This window comes from Carlito syrichta, unplaced genomic scaffold (genome assembly GCF_000164805.1).
Source record: "Carlito syrichta isolate Samal-C Ts95f unplaced genomic scaffold, Tarsius_syrichta-2.0.1 Scaffold304002, whole genome shotgun sequence".
In the NCBI taxonomy this organism is placed as follows: domain Eukaryota; kingdom Metazoa; phylum Chordata; class Mammalia; order Primates; family Tarsiidae; genus Carlito; species Carlito syrichta.
In genome coordinates, this window is record NW_007248098.1 from 314,282 (window position 1) to 332,386 (window position 18,105).

General features: G+C 38.0%; 1 protein-coding gene across 7 annotated transcripts in view; it reads right to left on the reverse strand.

Annotated features, from left to right (window-relative positions):
- Positions 1-18,105, reverse strand: part of ITGB6 (integrin subunit beta 6) — an 85,623-nt gene that overhangs the window by 30,930 nt on the left and 36,588 nt on the right. For all 7 annotated transcript variants that reach the window (XM_008059352.1, XM_008059355.1, XM_008059357.1 and 4 more), the window contains 3 exons: positions 8,161-8,250; positions 3,741-3,875; positions 3,107-3,524 (listed from right to left, as the gene is read on the reverse strand). In XM_008059352.1, the coding sequence (XP_008057543.1) occupies positions 3,107-3,524; positions 3,741-3,875; positions 8,161-8,250 (643 nt within the window). The remainder of the gene's footprint in view (positions 1-3,106; positions 3,525-3,740; positions 3,876-8,160; positions 8,251-18,105) is intronic.

Here is an 18,105-nt window from a genome sequence, read left to right on the forward strand (position 1 = left end):
CAGATTGTAGAGATGAGGTCTCGCCAAGTTGCCCAGGCGGGTCTCGAACCCGCGGGCTCAGGCGATCCATTCACCTTGGCCTCCCAAAGCGCTGGGATTACAGGCTGAGCCACCGAGCCCGGTAGCTATGCATCTTTTAATGACAAGGCTGTGACCTGAGAAATTCATCATTAGGCAATTTCATCATTATGCGAACACTGTAGAATGACTTAAACAAACCTAGATAATAAAGCCAACTACAAACCTAGGCTATATGGTATAGCCTATTACTCCTAGGCTACAAACCTATACAGCAGGTTACTGTACTGAATACCAGAGACAATTATGACATAATGGTAACCATTTGTGTATTTAAACATAGAAAAGGTATAGCAAAAATACAGTATTATAATCTTATGAGACCACCATTGTATATGGTGAGAAAAGGGAACTTATTTTCATGATAAGGAAAAGTTCTATATTGCAGTTGATTCTGAAAAAATTACTATGCTTTATAAGTATTGTTAAATGAAATGTGCATTTCCAAATGCTTTGAGAATGCCCAAATGTATTATTGCATGTAAAAAGTCCATGGCAGAAATTTAGAAAACCCTTCCTGAAGCAGTAGAAAAGGACCATCATGGCAAAAACACAAAGAGCTCCTTTCAGAATTTAGAAACCCTCTTCTATGTTGGCCTTCCAGAGCCATCAATTGGGTCACAAAAATTGCTAATTGATATCCTCAAGCAACAAATCATTCTAGAGTACCTGTTCATACAACAATAATAACAATAAAAACAAAACCTCCATATTGGTTTAATGTTGAGGCAAGATCATAACCAAAGATTAAAAAAATTATCAGATAGATCTATTAACTATAGATTTATTAAGACAGATCTTTCCGGAATGCCATTGACAATAACTATAAACGCATAATGGGAGAAAGTTTTTATTTCATGCCATTGGCCTGTTAGTTTCCATCTCTTAGACTCAAAATATAAGAGACAAATGGAATTTGAACAAGGAAAAAAAAAATCAGTGGAGCCCTATATCTTTGAGGGCTTATAGACAGATGAAAGAAGCTGTATGAAGAACAACATTGTGGATAATAGCTCTTCAAAAAAAGTGGCACACTGCTGAGTATACTAGCTGTAAACTAAGTGAGATTGACACAAGTTGTGAGCTGTAGCATATTTGCAAATAACAACACAGTGTGTGCTCCAATGCCAGGCAAAATTTTTATCCCTGCACTAAACACAAGGCCAGATGTATCACAGATACCCCATAACTACTTGCTGAATTTGAATAATCATATTTACTTTTTTTGTACTTTTGAAAGAGAAAGTTACTGATTATAGAATAACATCCTTGGTGATGTTACTAAAAAACAAAATAGCTTTTGAGAAACAGTACTAGTTGAAGGGAGTTGGCAATGGAAAAGTTTTCTGAGTCTGGCTGAAGAAATCATTGTATTTTCTAAACAGAATTCCTTTAGCAATCACTGTATCTGATTCAAAGAGAGGCGCTATTGTCAGACCTTCCTACCTAGCTACAATGCACAGATCAAGTCAACTCTTTTTATTTCTATTCCTTATGCGTGGTAAAAAATAAAATGAAAGACCATGAAGGAAAGCTCTGTTACTAAACACAGTTCAGCAATTTATTTGATCTAAGACTTAAAGGGAGAAATATAGGTGGTGTTAGTATTTCTATTATGTTTTTTTAGATTATACTTAGGACTTTCTTGAAAGGTAATTTCAAATGTTTTGAACATGTATTCTATTAAAAGATTTCTATTAGAAATGCAGTATGGGATTCTGCCAAATATATTCTCTCTGTGATGTGGTAACGGCCTTGGCTGGCTTCATGTCACCTTCAGATAGTGCCCCATCTGCAGCCTGTGAAAAGAGGACTGATGTGGGTTTGAAAACACACTCATTAAATCGGGGAATAAACCTTTAAGTGAAAGGGGAGAGAAATGTGTCCACATCAGCACAAACCCTTAAATTTTTCACTCTCCTGGGGGGTGCAGAGGGAAGGGCATATTTTCTCAGACGAACCTTCTGGAGCAACAGCAGCAGCAAAAAAAATGAAAAGTGGGTACACTTCTAAGGGTATCAAATGGTTTTCAGAAAGCTTGGAATTCTTTCTCCCAGGTTTTTTTTCCTCCTAAAAGTATTCTTTTTCATATGTTCCTGACTTAGTGGTTTGAACACATAACTTGCTTAGTTTTCTACAAAGATAATGGCTTTCTGGGTTGAAGAGCTGTCTGCTTACATAGTATGAAAAATGAAGACATTGGGGATTAATTCAGCAGTCAGTCAGTATTTCAATCGTAACACAAATGTATATCATTTTAAAGTACATTAGCATATTTGCAATTCTTTTCTAACTAGATTATACTTAAAAATGTATGTATATATGTGAATGATTTTGTAACAGTCATATATAAATATATTCTTAACTTATAGTGATTTTACATCTACAAAGTATACTAAAACATCAGTATTTCTATTTTAAACTTTTCTGAAATATCTTGAGATATTCCAAGCATTTTTTTCATCTTTATCCTTTCCATAAGCTTCTTCTCATATGTACTTAATCAATACCCACTGCCTAACCTAGTATCTGTTGCATAATAAGTATTTAATAAATATTTGTGGAATGAGTGAAGGCCCTGAAAGTCCATTTAGTGTCCTTTTCGTGCTCCTTATCTTTGGCAGCATGCTCCATAAGCAGTCTAGTTTTTTATTTTTCCAAAGTCATGGGCATTTAAGGGTTGTCAGACCTAGCAGCTTAATCCAGAAAAGTCTGGAAGATAGTGGAATTCAGATTACAGGCATTTTGGTGGAGTCCGTGTGACCACCAGAGAGAAGGCATTTTCATCTCTTACCTACACTTTTAGGGAAATAAAGGTGTAAGTTCAGTTGGCAGAAATCTCACCCCAAGTAAATGCTAGAGCTAGAAAACATATACGAGCAAATTCAGTTACCCTGGGTCTCAAGCTAATCAACAAATATTCACTGAGCACCTACTATGCTCAGAAAGCTGGAAGGTGCAAAGAAAGCAGGGCCCCTTGCTGATACTTGAACAACCATAGTGTAAGAAGGATTGAAACACAGCCTACCTCCGCAGAGCAGCCCTTTGTGTCTCACGCAGGAAAAATTGTCACACTGGCAGTAAGGCCCATAGATGCTTCCGTAGGGAGACAAGTGGCAGATGCACTGCCCACAGTAGCAGTCACCCCTTCCGCTGCAGGAGGGATGATCTGAGGCCTCCTTGCAGGAATCTGTGCTCAGAGAGTCCTCGCCACACTCACAGCGAGGCCCCATGTGGCCGGGGTTGCAGGCACACACCCCACACTGGAAGGAGCCGTTCCCCTGGTGGCATTTGGAGCTGTTCACCTCCACTTCTTTCTGACAGTCACAGTTGCATTCGGGACTGACAAGTATTTCCAGGGCGTCCCCCAGCCCCACAGGCTTTATGATAATGTGCCTGCTCTTTCTCTCACAGTTTGGGATGCTCACAGTCACGTTGAAGGAGGCCTGGAAAGGAAAATACTAATTATCTTCTCCCTCCATCCCCCAAAATGCACAAGGTGAAACAAGGCTGTATAGAAATCAGCTTTGCCAAAAGCATTTACTAGAAAATCTTTGAAAAATGCTTTTAAAATTCTTTAATGAAATCCAGCTTCAGTGAGCAGAGCTAACTTCTGACCCATCCAAGTGTTTTCTCAGAAAGTCTCTCGGTCATCTACTTACTGTGTCTCCCACCTTCATGCGAGAGCATTTCTTCTGGTGTGGGAAGAGGGTACTGTTGCTGCAAATGGCTGTAAAAGACAAGTTGAGCCCTTCTGTGTCTCCTAATACTTCCAGTTCCACCTCAGACCGCAGTTCCTATTGTTAAGACATAAAGAGTAAATGAAGTCACAACCCCCAAAAAACAGCCAGAGGAAGAGACTGTGAATCGTGCTCATTAAACAACAAGTGAATAAAATTAAATTGGGTGTTAAAAGAAATTCACTATGTTATCAAGCAAGAAAGTGAACAATCAGCATATACATTTTATATTTTATCAAATCTAAGATAAAAATTTTAAATCTGCATTTTAAGATAACAATTATATATACCTTTATCTTATGACAATTAAACAATGACAAAATACCTGCACAACATATGAATCTGTCCTATCCATCTATCATTGTTTCAAAATTGTTTTATTCATTTTGAGGGATTTGACAAATTCTCCTGCCCTGAGTTGCATAGCTTGAGCTATGAAAGGCAATTCTTTTGCTTATTTCTCAGTAACAAAATATGACAACAGCTTCCTTTACATGTAGGTGTCATCATTTCTTAGCACCAGCCAGTTGGTGCTTTGCAAGGAATACAGAATTACAGTCATTCCTCCAACAATAAGTACTTGCTTCACTGATATCAAATTTACACCCTGCTGCTCTGTTTGGGTACATTTCTGCATACATAATAACTTTTCATCTCAATATCAAATCACAGTACAAACTTTTTAAAGATATTTTAAAATGGCAATTACATTTAGCACTTACAGTAGCAACAATACATTTAATGAATTGCAGTGACCACGATCACAATTGTTAATGAAAGCTACATCATGACTGCTGCCTAGCAGACAGTGATTATAATTCACTATTAATTGTAAGATAGATTCCAATTTTAGTGATGTTAAAATATGAGGGGGAAAGATGCCTTAAAATCAATATTGGAATTTATTTAGTACCTATTGTAGTTTTAGTATAGAGTCAGGTATGGGGGAATAATATCAAACTGATTTCTGCCCCCAAGAAGCTTATCATCTTACTTCTTCTATTCTTTGTTCACATACAAAATAAAAATCTGTATTTTGGGCGAACAAAATGATAGTATTAAAAATAAAGAATAAAAACAAAATTTTAAAATATTATGAATTAAATTATGCTTCAGTTCAACCATATGTTTTGAATCCACATACCCATTTCATTGTTGGCATTTTAAAAACATAGTCCGTTTCGAATTTTCCTTAAGCATAATTTAGCCAATTGTATAGCAAAATGACCCTGCCTTCCTCCAAACTCTGTTTATATTTAAATCAGAAAGAATTAAAATAGGAGCAGTCTTGGAGATAGTGGCACAGCGGATCAGGAGTTAATGAGAAATGAGGAATGTGACGGGGAAGTCTACAGTGACAACAGTAATGAAAACTAATGGGTGACATAATCTGACCTAAATAAAGAAAATCTTAGCATTGATATCATCGAATGTCATATTCCAAGCTTGGCCAGGAGTATTTTAGTGTAACTTTCCCAAGGATAGAACATACATGTTTGTTTGTTTTTTTCATCATCTCATTCATTCATTTATTGAGCATCTCGTACAAGTCAGGCAAAACAAAATAAACCCAGTCGATGCCCTCCTGGAATTTAAATGCCAGTAGAGGAGTTTATCCTTGGGATCACAGATATCTCAGTAGCTTTTACTATGCAATTAGGGAAGAAAGAAATTAGCAAATGATGGTCAGATGAATACACATTCAATATCTAAGTTTTAAAAAATATAAATATGGCATAGAATGATACTCTACTGAAATTTGTAGCCACAAATTTATAAACACAAAGCATCTATCTCTGTTCTTTAGATGTCAGTGAAAAGCATTTCATGTTTTCCCACAATATAATCCCTTTCTTTCTCTCTCTTTTTATAGACTGGAAAGAAATTCAGTCCCGGTTTCCATATTTTAGTCTTTTTTAGAATTCATTTTTAAAAAAGTAGAAAAATAATTTGAACTAGTGCCAAGATCTATTGCATACTTTACCCTGTGAATCATCGAGTTCCAATCATAACTCCAGTTCAAGATTGTTTCATTTAAGAATAATAGACACGTCTTAGTATTTCTGAGATAGTAAAATAAAGGTACAAGATGTAATTCAAATGTTTAATGCCTTGATTTCAACTACTCTGTAAGTTATGTGAGGTATCTGGGATAATAAAGCGAGTCATAATCTCTGACAGAGCAAGCTGGGACATAAATTGGGCTGGTCAGACTGGAGGGGAAATAGTTTTGACAATTCACTGTTTTCTAATTTGCTTAATTTCTTTAAAGATGTTAGCAGACAACATGTTGAGAGTATTGGGTTCAAGAAAATGGGCTGGGCTTGGTGGCTCACACCTATAATCACAGCACTGAGGATGACTTGAGGCCAGAAGTTTGAAACTACCCTGGGCAACATAGAAAGACTTCATCTCTATAAAACAAAACAAAATAAAACATAGCCAGGCATGATGCCATGCATAGGTTAGTCCCAGCTACCATGGGGCTGAGTTGGGAGGATCACTTGAGTTAGAGGCTGTAGTGAGCTATATTTTTGCACCACTGCACTCCTGCCTGGACGACAGGGACTCTGTTTCTAAAACAAAACAAAATTTTTAAAATGGAGTGTGTTCTAATTCAGTCAAGGATTGTTGTGTGCTTTTATGTGATTCTACACATTAAAACTTTAATTACTGTGTGAGAAGGAGGAATGTTTTTGTAGTGTTTTGTTGACAAGCATTCCTGTCTGGAAAAATCTCAAGCATGAACTAATATGGTGATTAATTTTGATGTGAGCTAAGAAAACTGAAAATTCTAAGACTGTCACTGGAAAAAAACCCCATTATCCTATAATTTGAATGGACACATCTGTATGCTATTCTTTGAGGAAATGAAGTATTTGTGAAGGAATACCATGCTTTTCCCCTTTCAGATGAGTTTCAAAATTGATGGGGTGATGTCAAATAATTGGGGAATTTTGATTTTTGTTTTGTTTTGTTTCAAATTATGTAGTTCTGCCTTCCCCTAAAGTTCTTCAAAGATGTCTGTGATAGGAATTTGGGCATGCCTGTTTTTAAAAAACTTCTCTGATGATTCTGATATATCATTTAGTTAAAAAAACACTGGTTCAGTTTATTCTAAGTGTTGGCATATACAACATATGGATCATTTATTTGTAATTTTAAAACATCATAAATTTGAATTGTATTCATTCTTATGTAGCTACTGTTTATAGCAAATACTGGAGCTTAACTGCTTAAAATTTTACTTTTTTTCATTCCTGTCCTAATTTAGGGCTTCAGTTTCATGTTTGTGTGTGTTTCTTTTCTTTGTAAGTAAAGACAAAAAGGGGGGTGAAATTTAAGAACCAAAATAAAAAACAGTTGACAGCTGGCCATACCTTGTTGACTAATTGAGTTATGAAATGGGAACAATGAAAGATAACAAAGCAATCCTGTAGGAATGTATCTCATTTTAAGGGAGGATTTCTGTCCTCAGTTACTAATTTACAAAGGCAAGGCAAAAAAATTTATTTATACTCATAAAACCAATGGAAAAATTCACCTACAAAGTGGTGTTCCTGGTATGGTTTTGGTGTTTTAGTATGTAGCCAATGCTTGTATTTTTGTTTGAGTTATGATCTAGTCTCATTAAGACTGTAGGCCGGGCGTAGTGGTTCAAGCCTGTAATCCCAGCACTCTGGGAGGCTGAGGCGAGAGGATTGCCTGACCTCAGGAGTTCAACACCAGCCCGGGCAACTTGGTGAGACCTCATCTCTACAATAAATTAAAAAATTAGCCAGGCATGGTGGCACATGCCTGTAGTTTCAGCTACTTGGAAGGCTGACATGGAAGGATTGCCTGAGCCCAGCAGGTTGAGGCTGCGGTGGCTGTGAGCGTGTCACTGTACTTCAGCCTGGGTGACAGAGTAAGACTCCCCTCACGAAAAAAAAAAAAAAAAAGACTGTGGAGTTAGCTCTTCACATAACTCTGTTACTCACTGGCAATTTCAACTCAATTTTTTTCAGACAGAGAAGAGCTTAATTGTATGATTCATGGAGCCTTTTCAGTGGAATTAAAATTTTGCTGGTGGCAATGCTGCTATTGGTTATGATTATCAAAACAACCTCAACTTTATGATCAGATTTATGTTTTTTCTACCTTTCACTCTATATGTCAGGAGAGAGATCAGAAAATGATGTGAACCAAAATTGTCTATTTTGACTGCATTCATGCAGAGAGTATTTTCTTTAGATAAGTAATCTCTCTACCAACAAATAAGTGCATTTAATTGCCTAAAACACATCTTAGCTTTTGAACACTAAAGAAATGCAAACAAGAAGCCAGCTGCAAAATATCATACTTCATAAGCCGAGATGATCAGCTGGAGAATGTTTCCAGAGTCCCTCTGAAGTAGCCCTACTGTAGCTCCAGGAATAAGTTGTGCATAATTCTGTAAACAGAAAGAGAGCAAGTCAATCTTTGTTCAGCGTAATTGAGAAATGTTAAGTGTGGGGTTCACCTTGCTGACTGTGATCACCTCAATTTAACTGACCAAGGAAAACCTGATAACAAACTTCCACTTCTTCTGAACTGTAGCCCTACTTTGTGCTGCCTCCCGCACTCATGTGGGAAATGGACCAAAGAGAGTTGCCACTGGGGAAATCTAGCATCTGTGGTTGCTGAAGTCTAGGGCTATGATTTATATCACCATGGAGTCAGGCCTCAAATGATAGTAACTTTGCTGTAATGGAATCCATTCACAGAACATCCCTCATCTAAAAGATTCTGAGCATACATCCAGTAACTTCTCTTTTCTCAGTGTTGCAGAAACCAAGGTTTGTGCACATGGACTGTGAGGAACCAGTAAGTCAGCAGGTCACACACTTTTTGGCATCAGGGCCTGGTTTCTGGAAGTTTTTCCCTTGGACAGGGGTGGGAGGCTGGGGGCGGGAATAGGGATATGCTGTCAAACCTCATTGCTAATGTTAATCTGTATCTGCAGTCACTCCCCAGCGCTAACTCCACCTCAGATCATCAGGCATTAGATTCTCTTAAAGAGTGTGTAACCTAAATCCCTCACATGCACAGTTCACAATAGGGTTTGTGCTCCTATAAGGGTCCAATGTAGCCACAGATCTGACGGAAGTCAGAGCTCAGGTGGTAATGCCAGTGATGGGGAACAGTTGTAAAAACAGATGAGCTTTGCTCACTCTGACTGCTGCTCGCCTCCTGCAGTGCAGCCTGGTTCATAACAGGCCATGGACCTCCTGCAGTAAGTCATTCAGCTTAAGGATCTTAAGGAGCAGTAGCTTGGTGGAGAGATGGAGTGAACTGTTGGATGCTTTCCGTTAAGTCTCTCTTTCCTACTGGTAAGGAGCACTTGGCTAGGGTGTCAGCACCTGCTGAGATTGATTGGAATTGCTTCCCATCGCATCACAATGGAGTGAGTCAGAACCTAGTTCTGAATGCATTCTCCAACTACATTGCTTTTCCTGGGATGTCGTTTCCACCAGAGAACTCACATTGTTAGTTTATCGTCACTCCAGATATTGTGCACAACCAGGGAATGCGACGTCCCAAAGAAGGGGATTTTTCAGAAGCTGAAAACTACCCCACCCTTGAATTTTATGCTTTAAAGTGTTGTCATTTTCACATGAAAAGTTTTTTTTTCAAGTGTGTGATACACATCCTTGTCTTCTTAAACAAAGACTTCCCAAAATACTTTGACTTTTTCTTGAAAGAATATAATTATACTCATCAATATTAACTACAGTTCTGTCACCATCGAAGGCTTTTTTTTTTGAGATCTGCAAGGAGATCACATCCATTCCAAGTAGTTCTACTGTTGTTTCTTGTATTTGCTTTTAAATAATTTCTACCTTCTCCTTGTTATGTTCAAGGCATTACTCACCTACTAATTTACTCATTAATTTATTTACTGCTGCACTCAACAACATCTATTAAGTAGGCTGGGCTACAATAGGAAAACACAACCATTCTGTCACCTGTGGTCTTCTGAGTTGCTGTGTGTTGTGAAATCATATGATTTGGTTTATTAAAATTGTGCATAGAAAAGAGTAAACAAGCTTCAAGGGAGGATTTAGGGCATTTTCTATAGTTCAAATAATGATATTCTATCTTATTCTATAGAAGATTTAAGTAGCTTAGAAAATGCACAAAACTAAATTGGAATGGATAATTATCATTAATTATAATAGTAATATTAGGTAAATAAATCAGGACCAGGGAAACCAAGTAGGGGAACAAATGAAGCCAGGGTGATGTTAGGACACCAAATGCACGTGTGGTGTCTCGGATGCCTGCTAGAAGAGGGCTCCTGGGTGAGTTCAAGCTTTCTACCCTCCAGTATGAAAGAAGTGGGCTTTGGTTTTTATTTGTTAGTTTGTAATATTCCACTTGTGTTTGTGTTCCTTACTGCATTGAAGTTTGAAGTGGCTGGAAGTCTGCACTCTTAGATGTGTCAGATGTCCCTCTGCTTTGACACTGTATTTTATTATTGCAGGGACTGCGGCTATAATCCAGGTAACATTCCTCACCTTTCTCCGTGCCCCACATAACTGCCTGTTGATGAAGGGCCCCCTTCTGTTTCCCTGAGTCAGAGAGAACTTGTAAAATATAAGGAAGGCACTGGTTCATGGACTTACCTTTCCAAATAAACACATGTCATGAAGGGCTGTGAAGCATGCGACGTGTGGTTAAAAACAAATACCTAGACAGGAACTTGAACTCCACTTAAGTGGAGCTGGAATGTGTGTAAGTTTGACTGATCCCAGAAGAAAGGCAGAGGAAACCTTTAGAGCTTGACAAAAGAAAAAAAAGGTTTCGATTCTTTGGGGAAAGAATTTAAAGGCTCATAGCTTTGTATGAAACTGCTGTCCTTGAAAAACATCCTGGTATCCCCAAGGCGGAGGTCTCATGAGCATGTTCTCTAAGCACTGAGTAGAGTGGCCTCCAAATTTGCGGTTAATTCTTGGCTAACAAAGCTGAACCCATCCACTTCCTAAAGTATAATTATGATCCTGCATGTGGTATGACATTTGGCATTTGGCTATTAGGACAAGTGGTTACCATTAATCGCGTTTGCTGATTGCCACCAGAGCGAGGGTACAAAGAAGCTGGCTGCCAGTAGCAGTAACCAGTGATAACAGTGACAACTGTGCAGAAGAAAACTATTAATTAATTTCTGGATGCTGCATCTCCCCAAAAGCATTTCAAATAATGAACTAAAAACATGGACAATTTGGCTTCCTGTTCTAACACTAAAAAATTATACTTTAAATCTTGTAAATATTATGATTACTGTAAATATCATATATCAAATTCCTTCCTTTTGTTAAAGTCTTAAAGCACTATTATAAATTTTTGGTGATTCAACATGTTTAATATTAGAGAAAGGATGATTTTGCATGCCTGGATGTGATGAATTGTAGCATTTGTGACTCTCAGTGATGGCGCTTGGATATTAGAAATGGTGAACACTGTAAATGTGATGTTGCATGAACTAATTAGAAATGCTGTGCTCAGGCTTGAATTTTTTGTTATCTATCTGTGGATTATCCTCATTATAGATTTTCTCCTGTCTGCCTTGCCATGCCACGCAGGAGTTCCTCAGTTTGCTTTTCTCACTCATTCTTTCTGATTACCTTAGTTTTCTTAACTTCCTCCTTTAAGACCTATTTATCTATTCCCTCTGCCCTCATTAAAAAAAATGTTTCTTATTTATCCAAGAGTCTGCATTTGCTTTCTGGAAATCTCTTCCTTGTCAAGGATAGAGGATTGGAAATGGACAGGGGGTCATTTAGCGGGCAGACATCACAAGATACAAAAAAGGCACCTGCACACACCTGCACATTGTGGGCTCCTCTCAGAGACAGTCTCCTAGCTTGGTGTCTGGTTGCCAGAACCAGCTGTCAGGTGTGCACTCCTGCTTGGCTCAGGGCAGAGGAACATACAGTCCTACACCTGCTGCCCTGTTTATGTGTGGACAGGCTGTTGGTTGGCTTTCTCTTCAAAGAGACTGAGGCTGAGAACCTTGGCACACCCTCCCTTGCTTTGGTGACATCTTGGCATTCTCACCCACAGAAGGGGCAACTCCTGACGAGAACCCCATTCCTGCTCTGACTGCATCTCCTGTGTGGTTAACTCCTCAGACCCTGGCCATCTTCTGGGTCAGTATTTAGTATTAACTGTGTCCTTGTGGGTATGTTGATCTAGTTTCTGCTTTGGATGGTGAGTCTACTGGACCAGTAAGTCCTACTCTTGTGACAGTTCTGCTTTAGTTTTAAAGACCCCTCACCACCTCAGAGCTTGTTAGCCATAATTTTATAGAGACCACGTGACTCAGCTTTAGAGGATGGAAAATCAGAAGTCGGCTTGCCACATAATAGCTAGCAGCATTTTTTTTTGCTTTTGTTATTACTTTAATTGATACATAATGATTGTATGTACATATTTATGGGGTAGAGTATGATATTTTGATACATGTATACAGTATAATGATAAAATCCATCACATGTTAATCAAGAATTTGTAAAACCAAATACTGAGAGCAATTAGCTGCTTCTCTTTTTTTTTTTTTTTGAGTTGGAGTCTCACTCTGTCCCCCAGACTGGAGTGCAGTGGCTGCTCCCGGCCACCGCAGCCTCGACCTGCTGGGCTCCGGTGATCCTTCTGCCTCAGCCTTCCAAATAGCCGGAATTACAGGCATGCGCTACCATGCCCGGCTGATTTTTTGATTTATTGTAGAGATGAGGTCTCGCTGCCCAGGAGGGTCTCGAACCCACGGGCTCAGGCAATCCACTCACCTCAGCCTCCCAAAGCTGCTTCTCTTTAGGCCCTGTGCTTGCTATACTCCTTCTATGAAGCCTCACTAATACATCACTAATATAACTTGATTTTATGCTCAGCACTGATGGTTTTTAATATTATATTATAATTTCAATATTATATTCAATATTATATTATATTCAATATTATATTATATTATGTTTCTGGTCCTTAAAATATACTTACCAAATTTATTTTATTAAAATATACTTACTTAAAGCTTGGCTTATATATAGACTGAGAATTTATGATGTTTTATCATCTGGTCACAATTTTTTTCTCTAATCTTTCAAAGTTTTTTGTTTTTATCTTGTATCTCTTTAGTCAATGACTCCTTTTAGGGAACTCTCTCTCTTTCTCGCTCTCTCTCTCTCAAACTTTAATAGCAGCATATCATGCATACACAGTGTATAAGTAATAAGTATGCGGTTTATGAACATTGCAAAAAGTAAACCATCAAGGGCAACCATCATGAAGATCAAGAAATAATATACAGCCAGCCCCCTAGAATCCTCCCTTGTACTGCCTCTCAGTTATTACTTCTGCCGCCAAGAGCATAATCACAATTTTGAATTTTATCATTGTGGAAGTCAGGGAAGATATCTTCATGGTCTTTGGATAAACAAAAACATCTTAAATAGGACACAAAAAGCATGACCCATAAAGGAAAAGATTGAGAAACAGGACTTAAAATTAAGAATTTTATCTACAGACTCAGTGCAATCCTAATTAAAATATCAACAAGTTATCTTGTGGATATCATCAAATTGATTCTAAAGTTCATAAGGAGAGACAAAAGGCCACAAATGGCCAACTCAATGTGGAAGGAGAAAAAAAAAAAGTCAGAGGAATAACAGTACCTGACTTCAAGACTTACTATAAAGCTACAGTAATTCAAAGAATGTGGTATTGCTAAAAGAATAGAAAAAAAAGATAAATGTAGCAGAATAGAGAACCCAAAATAGACCCACATAAATATGGTCAACTGATTGTAGACAAAGGAGCAAAGGCAACATAATCAAGACAGTCTTTTCAACAAATGGTGCTGGACAACTGGACATTCATATGCAAAAAAAAAAAAAAAGAATCTAGACAACAGGTCTAATACCCTTCACAAAAATTAGCTCAAAATGGATCACAGACCTAAATGTAAAATGCAAAATCATATGACTCCTAGAAGTCATAGGAGAAAATATAGATGACCTTGAGTGGTATGGTGACTTTTTAGATACAACACCAAAGGCATGACCATGAAAGAAATAATTGATAAGCTGGACTTAAACTTGAAAATTAAAAAAAAAAAAAGAAAATTTCTACTCTGTGAGAGACAATGTTAAGATAATGAGAAGACAAGTTACAAACTGGGAGAAAATATTTGCAAAATACAAATTTAATAAAGAACTGTCATCCAAAATATACAAAGAACTCTTAAAACTTAACAAACAACCTAATCTAGAAATTAGCCAAAGAAAAAACCAAACAGCCCTACTAAAAAGTGGGCAAAATATATGAATAGACATGTCTCAAAAGAAGACATACGAGCAGCCAACAGATACATGAAAAAATGCTCAGTCTTACTAGTCATCAAAGAAATGCAAATTAAAACCACACTGAGATACCACCAAACTCCAGTCAGGATGGCCATCATCAATAACTCAAAAAACAACAGATGCTGGAGAGGATAAGGGGAAAAGGGAAGACTTCTACACTGTTGGTAGCAGTGTTAACTAGCACAACCTCTGTGGAAAACAGTGTGGCAATTCTTAAAAGATCTAAAAATCGACCTTCCATACGACCCTATAATTCCCCTACTGGGAATATACCCAGAGGAACTCAAATCACTCTATGGAAAAGATACCTGTATATGCATATTTATTACAACATTGTTCACAATAGCAAAAAGATGGAACCAACCATGCTGCCCATTGAAAGTGGACCAGATTTTAAAAAGTGGTATATATACATGATGGATTATTACACAACCATAAAGAAGGAGAAAATTATGAACTTTGCAGCAACTTGGATGGATTTAGACTCTATAATACTGAGTGATCTATCACAGAGACAAAGATCTGAGTACCACATGTTCTCACTCATAAGCAAACCCTGAACAATTATCATAATACTATAAGAAAGGGATTGGCAGTAGTTGGAAACTGCCAGAGGAGAGAGGGCAGACTTCATCAATTAAGGTACCTGATCTCAAACCAGGTGAAGTGGGAACCAAAGTGAGACCCAAACTTTACCTGTACAATGACCATTGTATACCTGAATTGTACCACACATCTTTAAAATAAAAATAAAAAAAAATAAATAAAATGAGCCAAAGACTTTCACAATCATGTCACCAAAGAAGATATACAGATGGCAAATAAGCATGTAAAAAGATGCTCCATGTTATATGTCATCAGGGAACTGCAAATGAAACAACAATGGGATACCATTACACACCTATGAGAATGACCAAAATTCAGAACACTTACAACACCAAATGTTGGCCAGGATGTGGAGCAACAGGAACTCTCATTCATTGCTGGTGGGAATGCAAAATGGTCCAGCTACTATGGAAGACAGTGCAGCAGTTTCTTTCAAAACTAAGCGTACACTAAACATACCGAATGATCCAGCCATCAAAGTCTTTGGAATTTACCCAAGAGAGTTGAAAAGTAATGGCTATGCAAAAATATGCTCAGATGTTTTTATAGCTTTATTCCTAATTGCAAAAACCTAGAAGCAACCAAGGTGTCCCCTAGTAGGTGAATAGAGTAAAACAACAACAACAACAAAAAAAAACTTTAGTACATTCAGAAAGTGGAATATTATTCAGTGCTAAAAAGAAATGGGTCATCACACTGAGATACCACCTAACTCCAGTCAGGATGACCATCATCAAGAACTCAGAAAACAACAGATGCTGGAGAGGATGTAGCAAAAAGAAAATGCTTCTACGCTGTGGATGGGAATGTAAACTAGTACAGCCTCTGTGGAAAAAAGTGTGGCAATTCCTAAAATATCTAAAAGTCGGCCTCCCATATGACCCTATAATCCTCCTTCTGGGAATATACCCAGAGGAACTCAAATCACTCTATGGAAAAGATACCTGCATACGCGTGTTTATTGCAGCATTATTCACAATAACAAAAACATGGAACCAACTGTGCTGCCCATCAAAAGAGGACTGGATTTTTAAAATGTGGTACATATACATAGTGGAATATTATGCAGTCATAAGGTACAAAATTATGAACTTCACAGTAACTTGGATGGACTTAGAGTCTATAATACTGAGTGATCTAACACAGAAACAAAGAACCGAGTACCACATGTTCTTACTCATAAGCAGACCTTGAACAATTATCATAGTACTATAAGAAAGTGATTGGCAGTAGTGGGAAACTGCTAGGGGAGGAGGGGTGGGATTGGCAGTAGTGGAAAACTGCCAGGGAGGCGGGAGCACACCTCATCAACAAGGGTAGCAGCATAATGAACATTTGTATACCTAACCGTGAATTGTACCCCACATCTTTAAAATAAAAAAAAAAAGAAATGGGTTATTGAGCCACAAAAAGACATGGGGGAACCTTAAGTGCCTTACTAAGTAAAAGAAGCAAATCTGAAATGGCCATATATGGTATCATTCCAATTATATGACATTCTGGAAATGGCAAGTAAAAAGATCAGTGGTTGCCAGACATTAGGGAGAAGGGAGGGAAAAATAAATAGGCAGAACTCAGAGGAGTTTTAGGGAGTGAAACTGCTCTGTATGACAGATACTACAATATATGTCATTATACATTTGTCAAAACTGATAAGATGTGCAACACCAAGAGTGTACCCTAATGTAAACTCCGAACTTTGGGTGATGATCATGATGTATCAGGGTAGGTTCCTCGGTAATAATACAAGTACCCCTCTGGGGGAAATGATGATAACGGGGAGGCTGTGCATGCGTGACGGCAGGGGACATATGGGAAATTTCTACCTTCTACTTGTTTTTACTGTGAACCTAAAGGTGCTTTAAAAAAATAAAGTCTATGTTTTAAAACTAAGCATTTCTTTCTTAAATGATGCCTTTAAAGAGTAAAAAGGAGGGCTGGGCGCAGTGGCTCAAGCCTGTAATCCTAAGGGTGAGAGGACTGCTTGAGCCTGAGCGTTCGAGACCAGCCTGGGCAACATGGTGAGACCTCTTCTCTACAATAAATCAAAAAATTAACCAGGTGTAGTAGCGCACGCCTATTGTTCCGGCTACTTGAAAAGCTGATACGGTCGATGCTGGGGTGGCTGTGAATGTGCCACTGCACTCCAGCTTGGGCAACGGAGTGAGACTCCAACTCAAAAAAAAAAAAAAAAAAGAAAAGAAAAGAAAAAGAAATAGAGTAAAAAGGAACCACTGAGTAGGAGGAAAATATCTGTAGTACATGCATCTGACCGCAATACCAGATTATCTAAATGATTCCTACTTATCAACAAGAGAAAGACATCTTAATAGAAATGGATATTGAAATGACAAATAAGTGTGTGAAAAGTGTTCAACATGATTAACCATTAGAGAACTGTAAATTGAAGCCACAGTGAGATGTCAGTGTGCACTCCCTAGAATGGCTGAAATTTTAAAAACTGACAACGCTCTCATACACTTGTAGTGGCAGTAATAAACTGGCACAACAATTTTAGAAAATTAGTTGGCAGTATATACTAAAGTTGAACACAACACCCACAGGGCCTAGCAATTCCACTCCTAAGTCTGGATACCCGACAAAATGGGACCACAGAATGTATTCTGAGACAAGCAAATGCATAAACTGTTGTTGTTGACAAGGACATGGTTTGTGTAATCAGGATGTCACTTACTTTGCCGAAAGTGCAGGTAATTCTGAAAGGGGCTCAGATCTTATAACAAAGAGTTATAAGCGTCTATCTGGATTCCTTCTACATGTGAATAGAGCCAACGATGGTGTATGCCAGGCAGACTGCTTGACTTTCACAGGGGTCTCACCTGCTTCCTTCTGTATCTCCCCCTTTCCTTAGGAGCTGGTCCCAGGACTAAGACCTCATGAGCTGCAGTTACCAAATCGGGTCCCATGCATGGTCAGGGTTAAAAGTACCCAATCTGCTTCTACCATTACGAGGAAAAGTAACTACAGCTAACATTCATTCCGGGTAGTGTCATCCCTTTTGTTGTTCCAAGTTTCATTATTTAGGTACCATTAGTTCCTGCTTTACTGCCAAGATCCTGAGTTACTAATTGTAGTTACCAATTCAGGAGTCTGGACAGGGCTAAAAGTACCCATCTGCTTCTACCATTACCAGGAAAAAAATTACTAGAGCTAACATTCATTCCAGGTAGTGTCATCCCTTTCATTGTTCAAAGTTCCATCATTTAGGTACCGTTAGTTCCTGTTTTACTGCCAAGATATACTGAGGTCCAGAAAATTTTTTTTTTTTTTTTTTTTTTTTT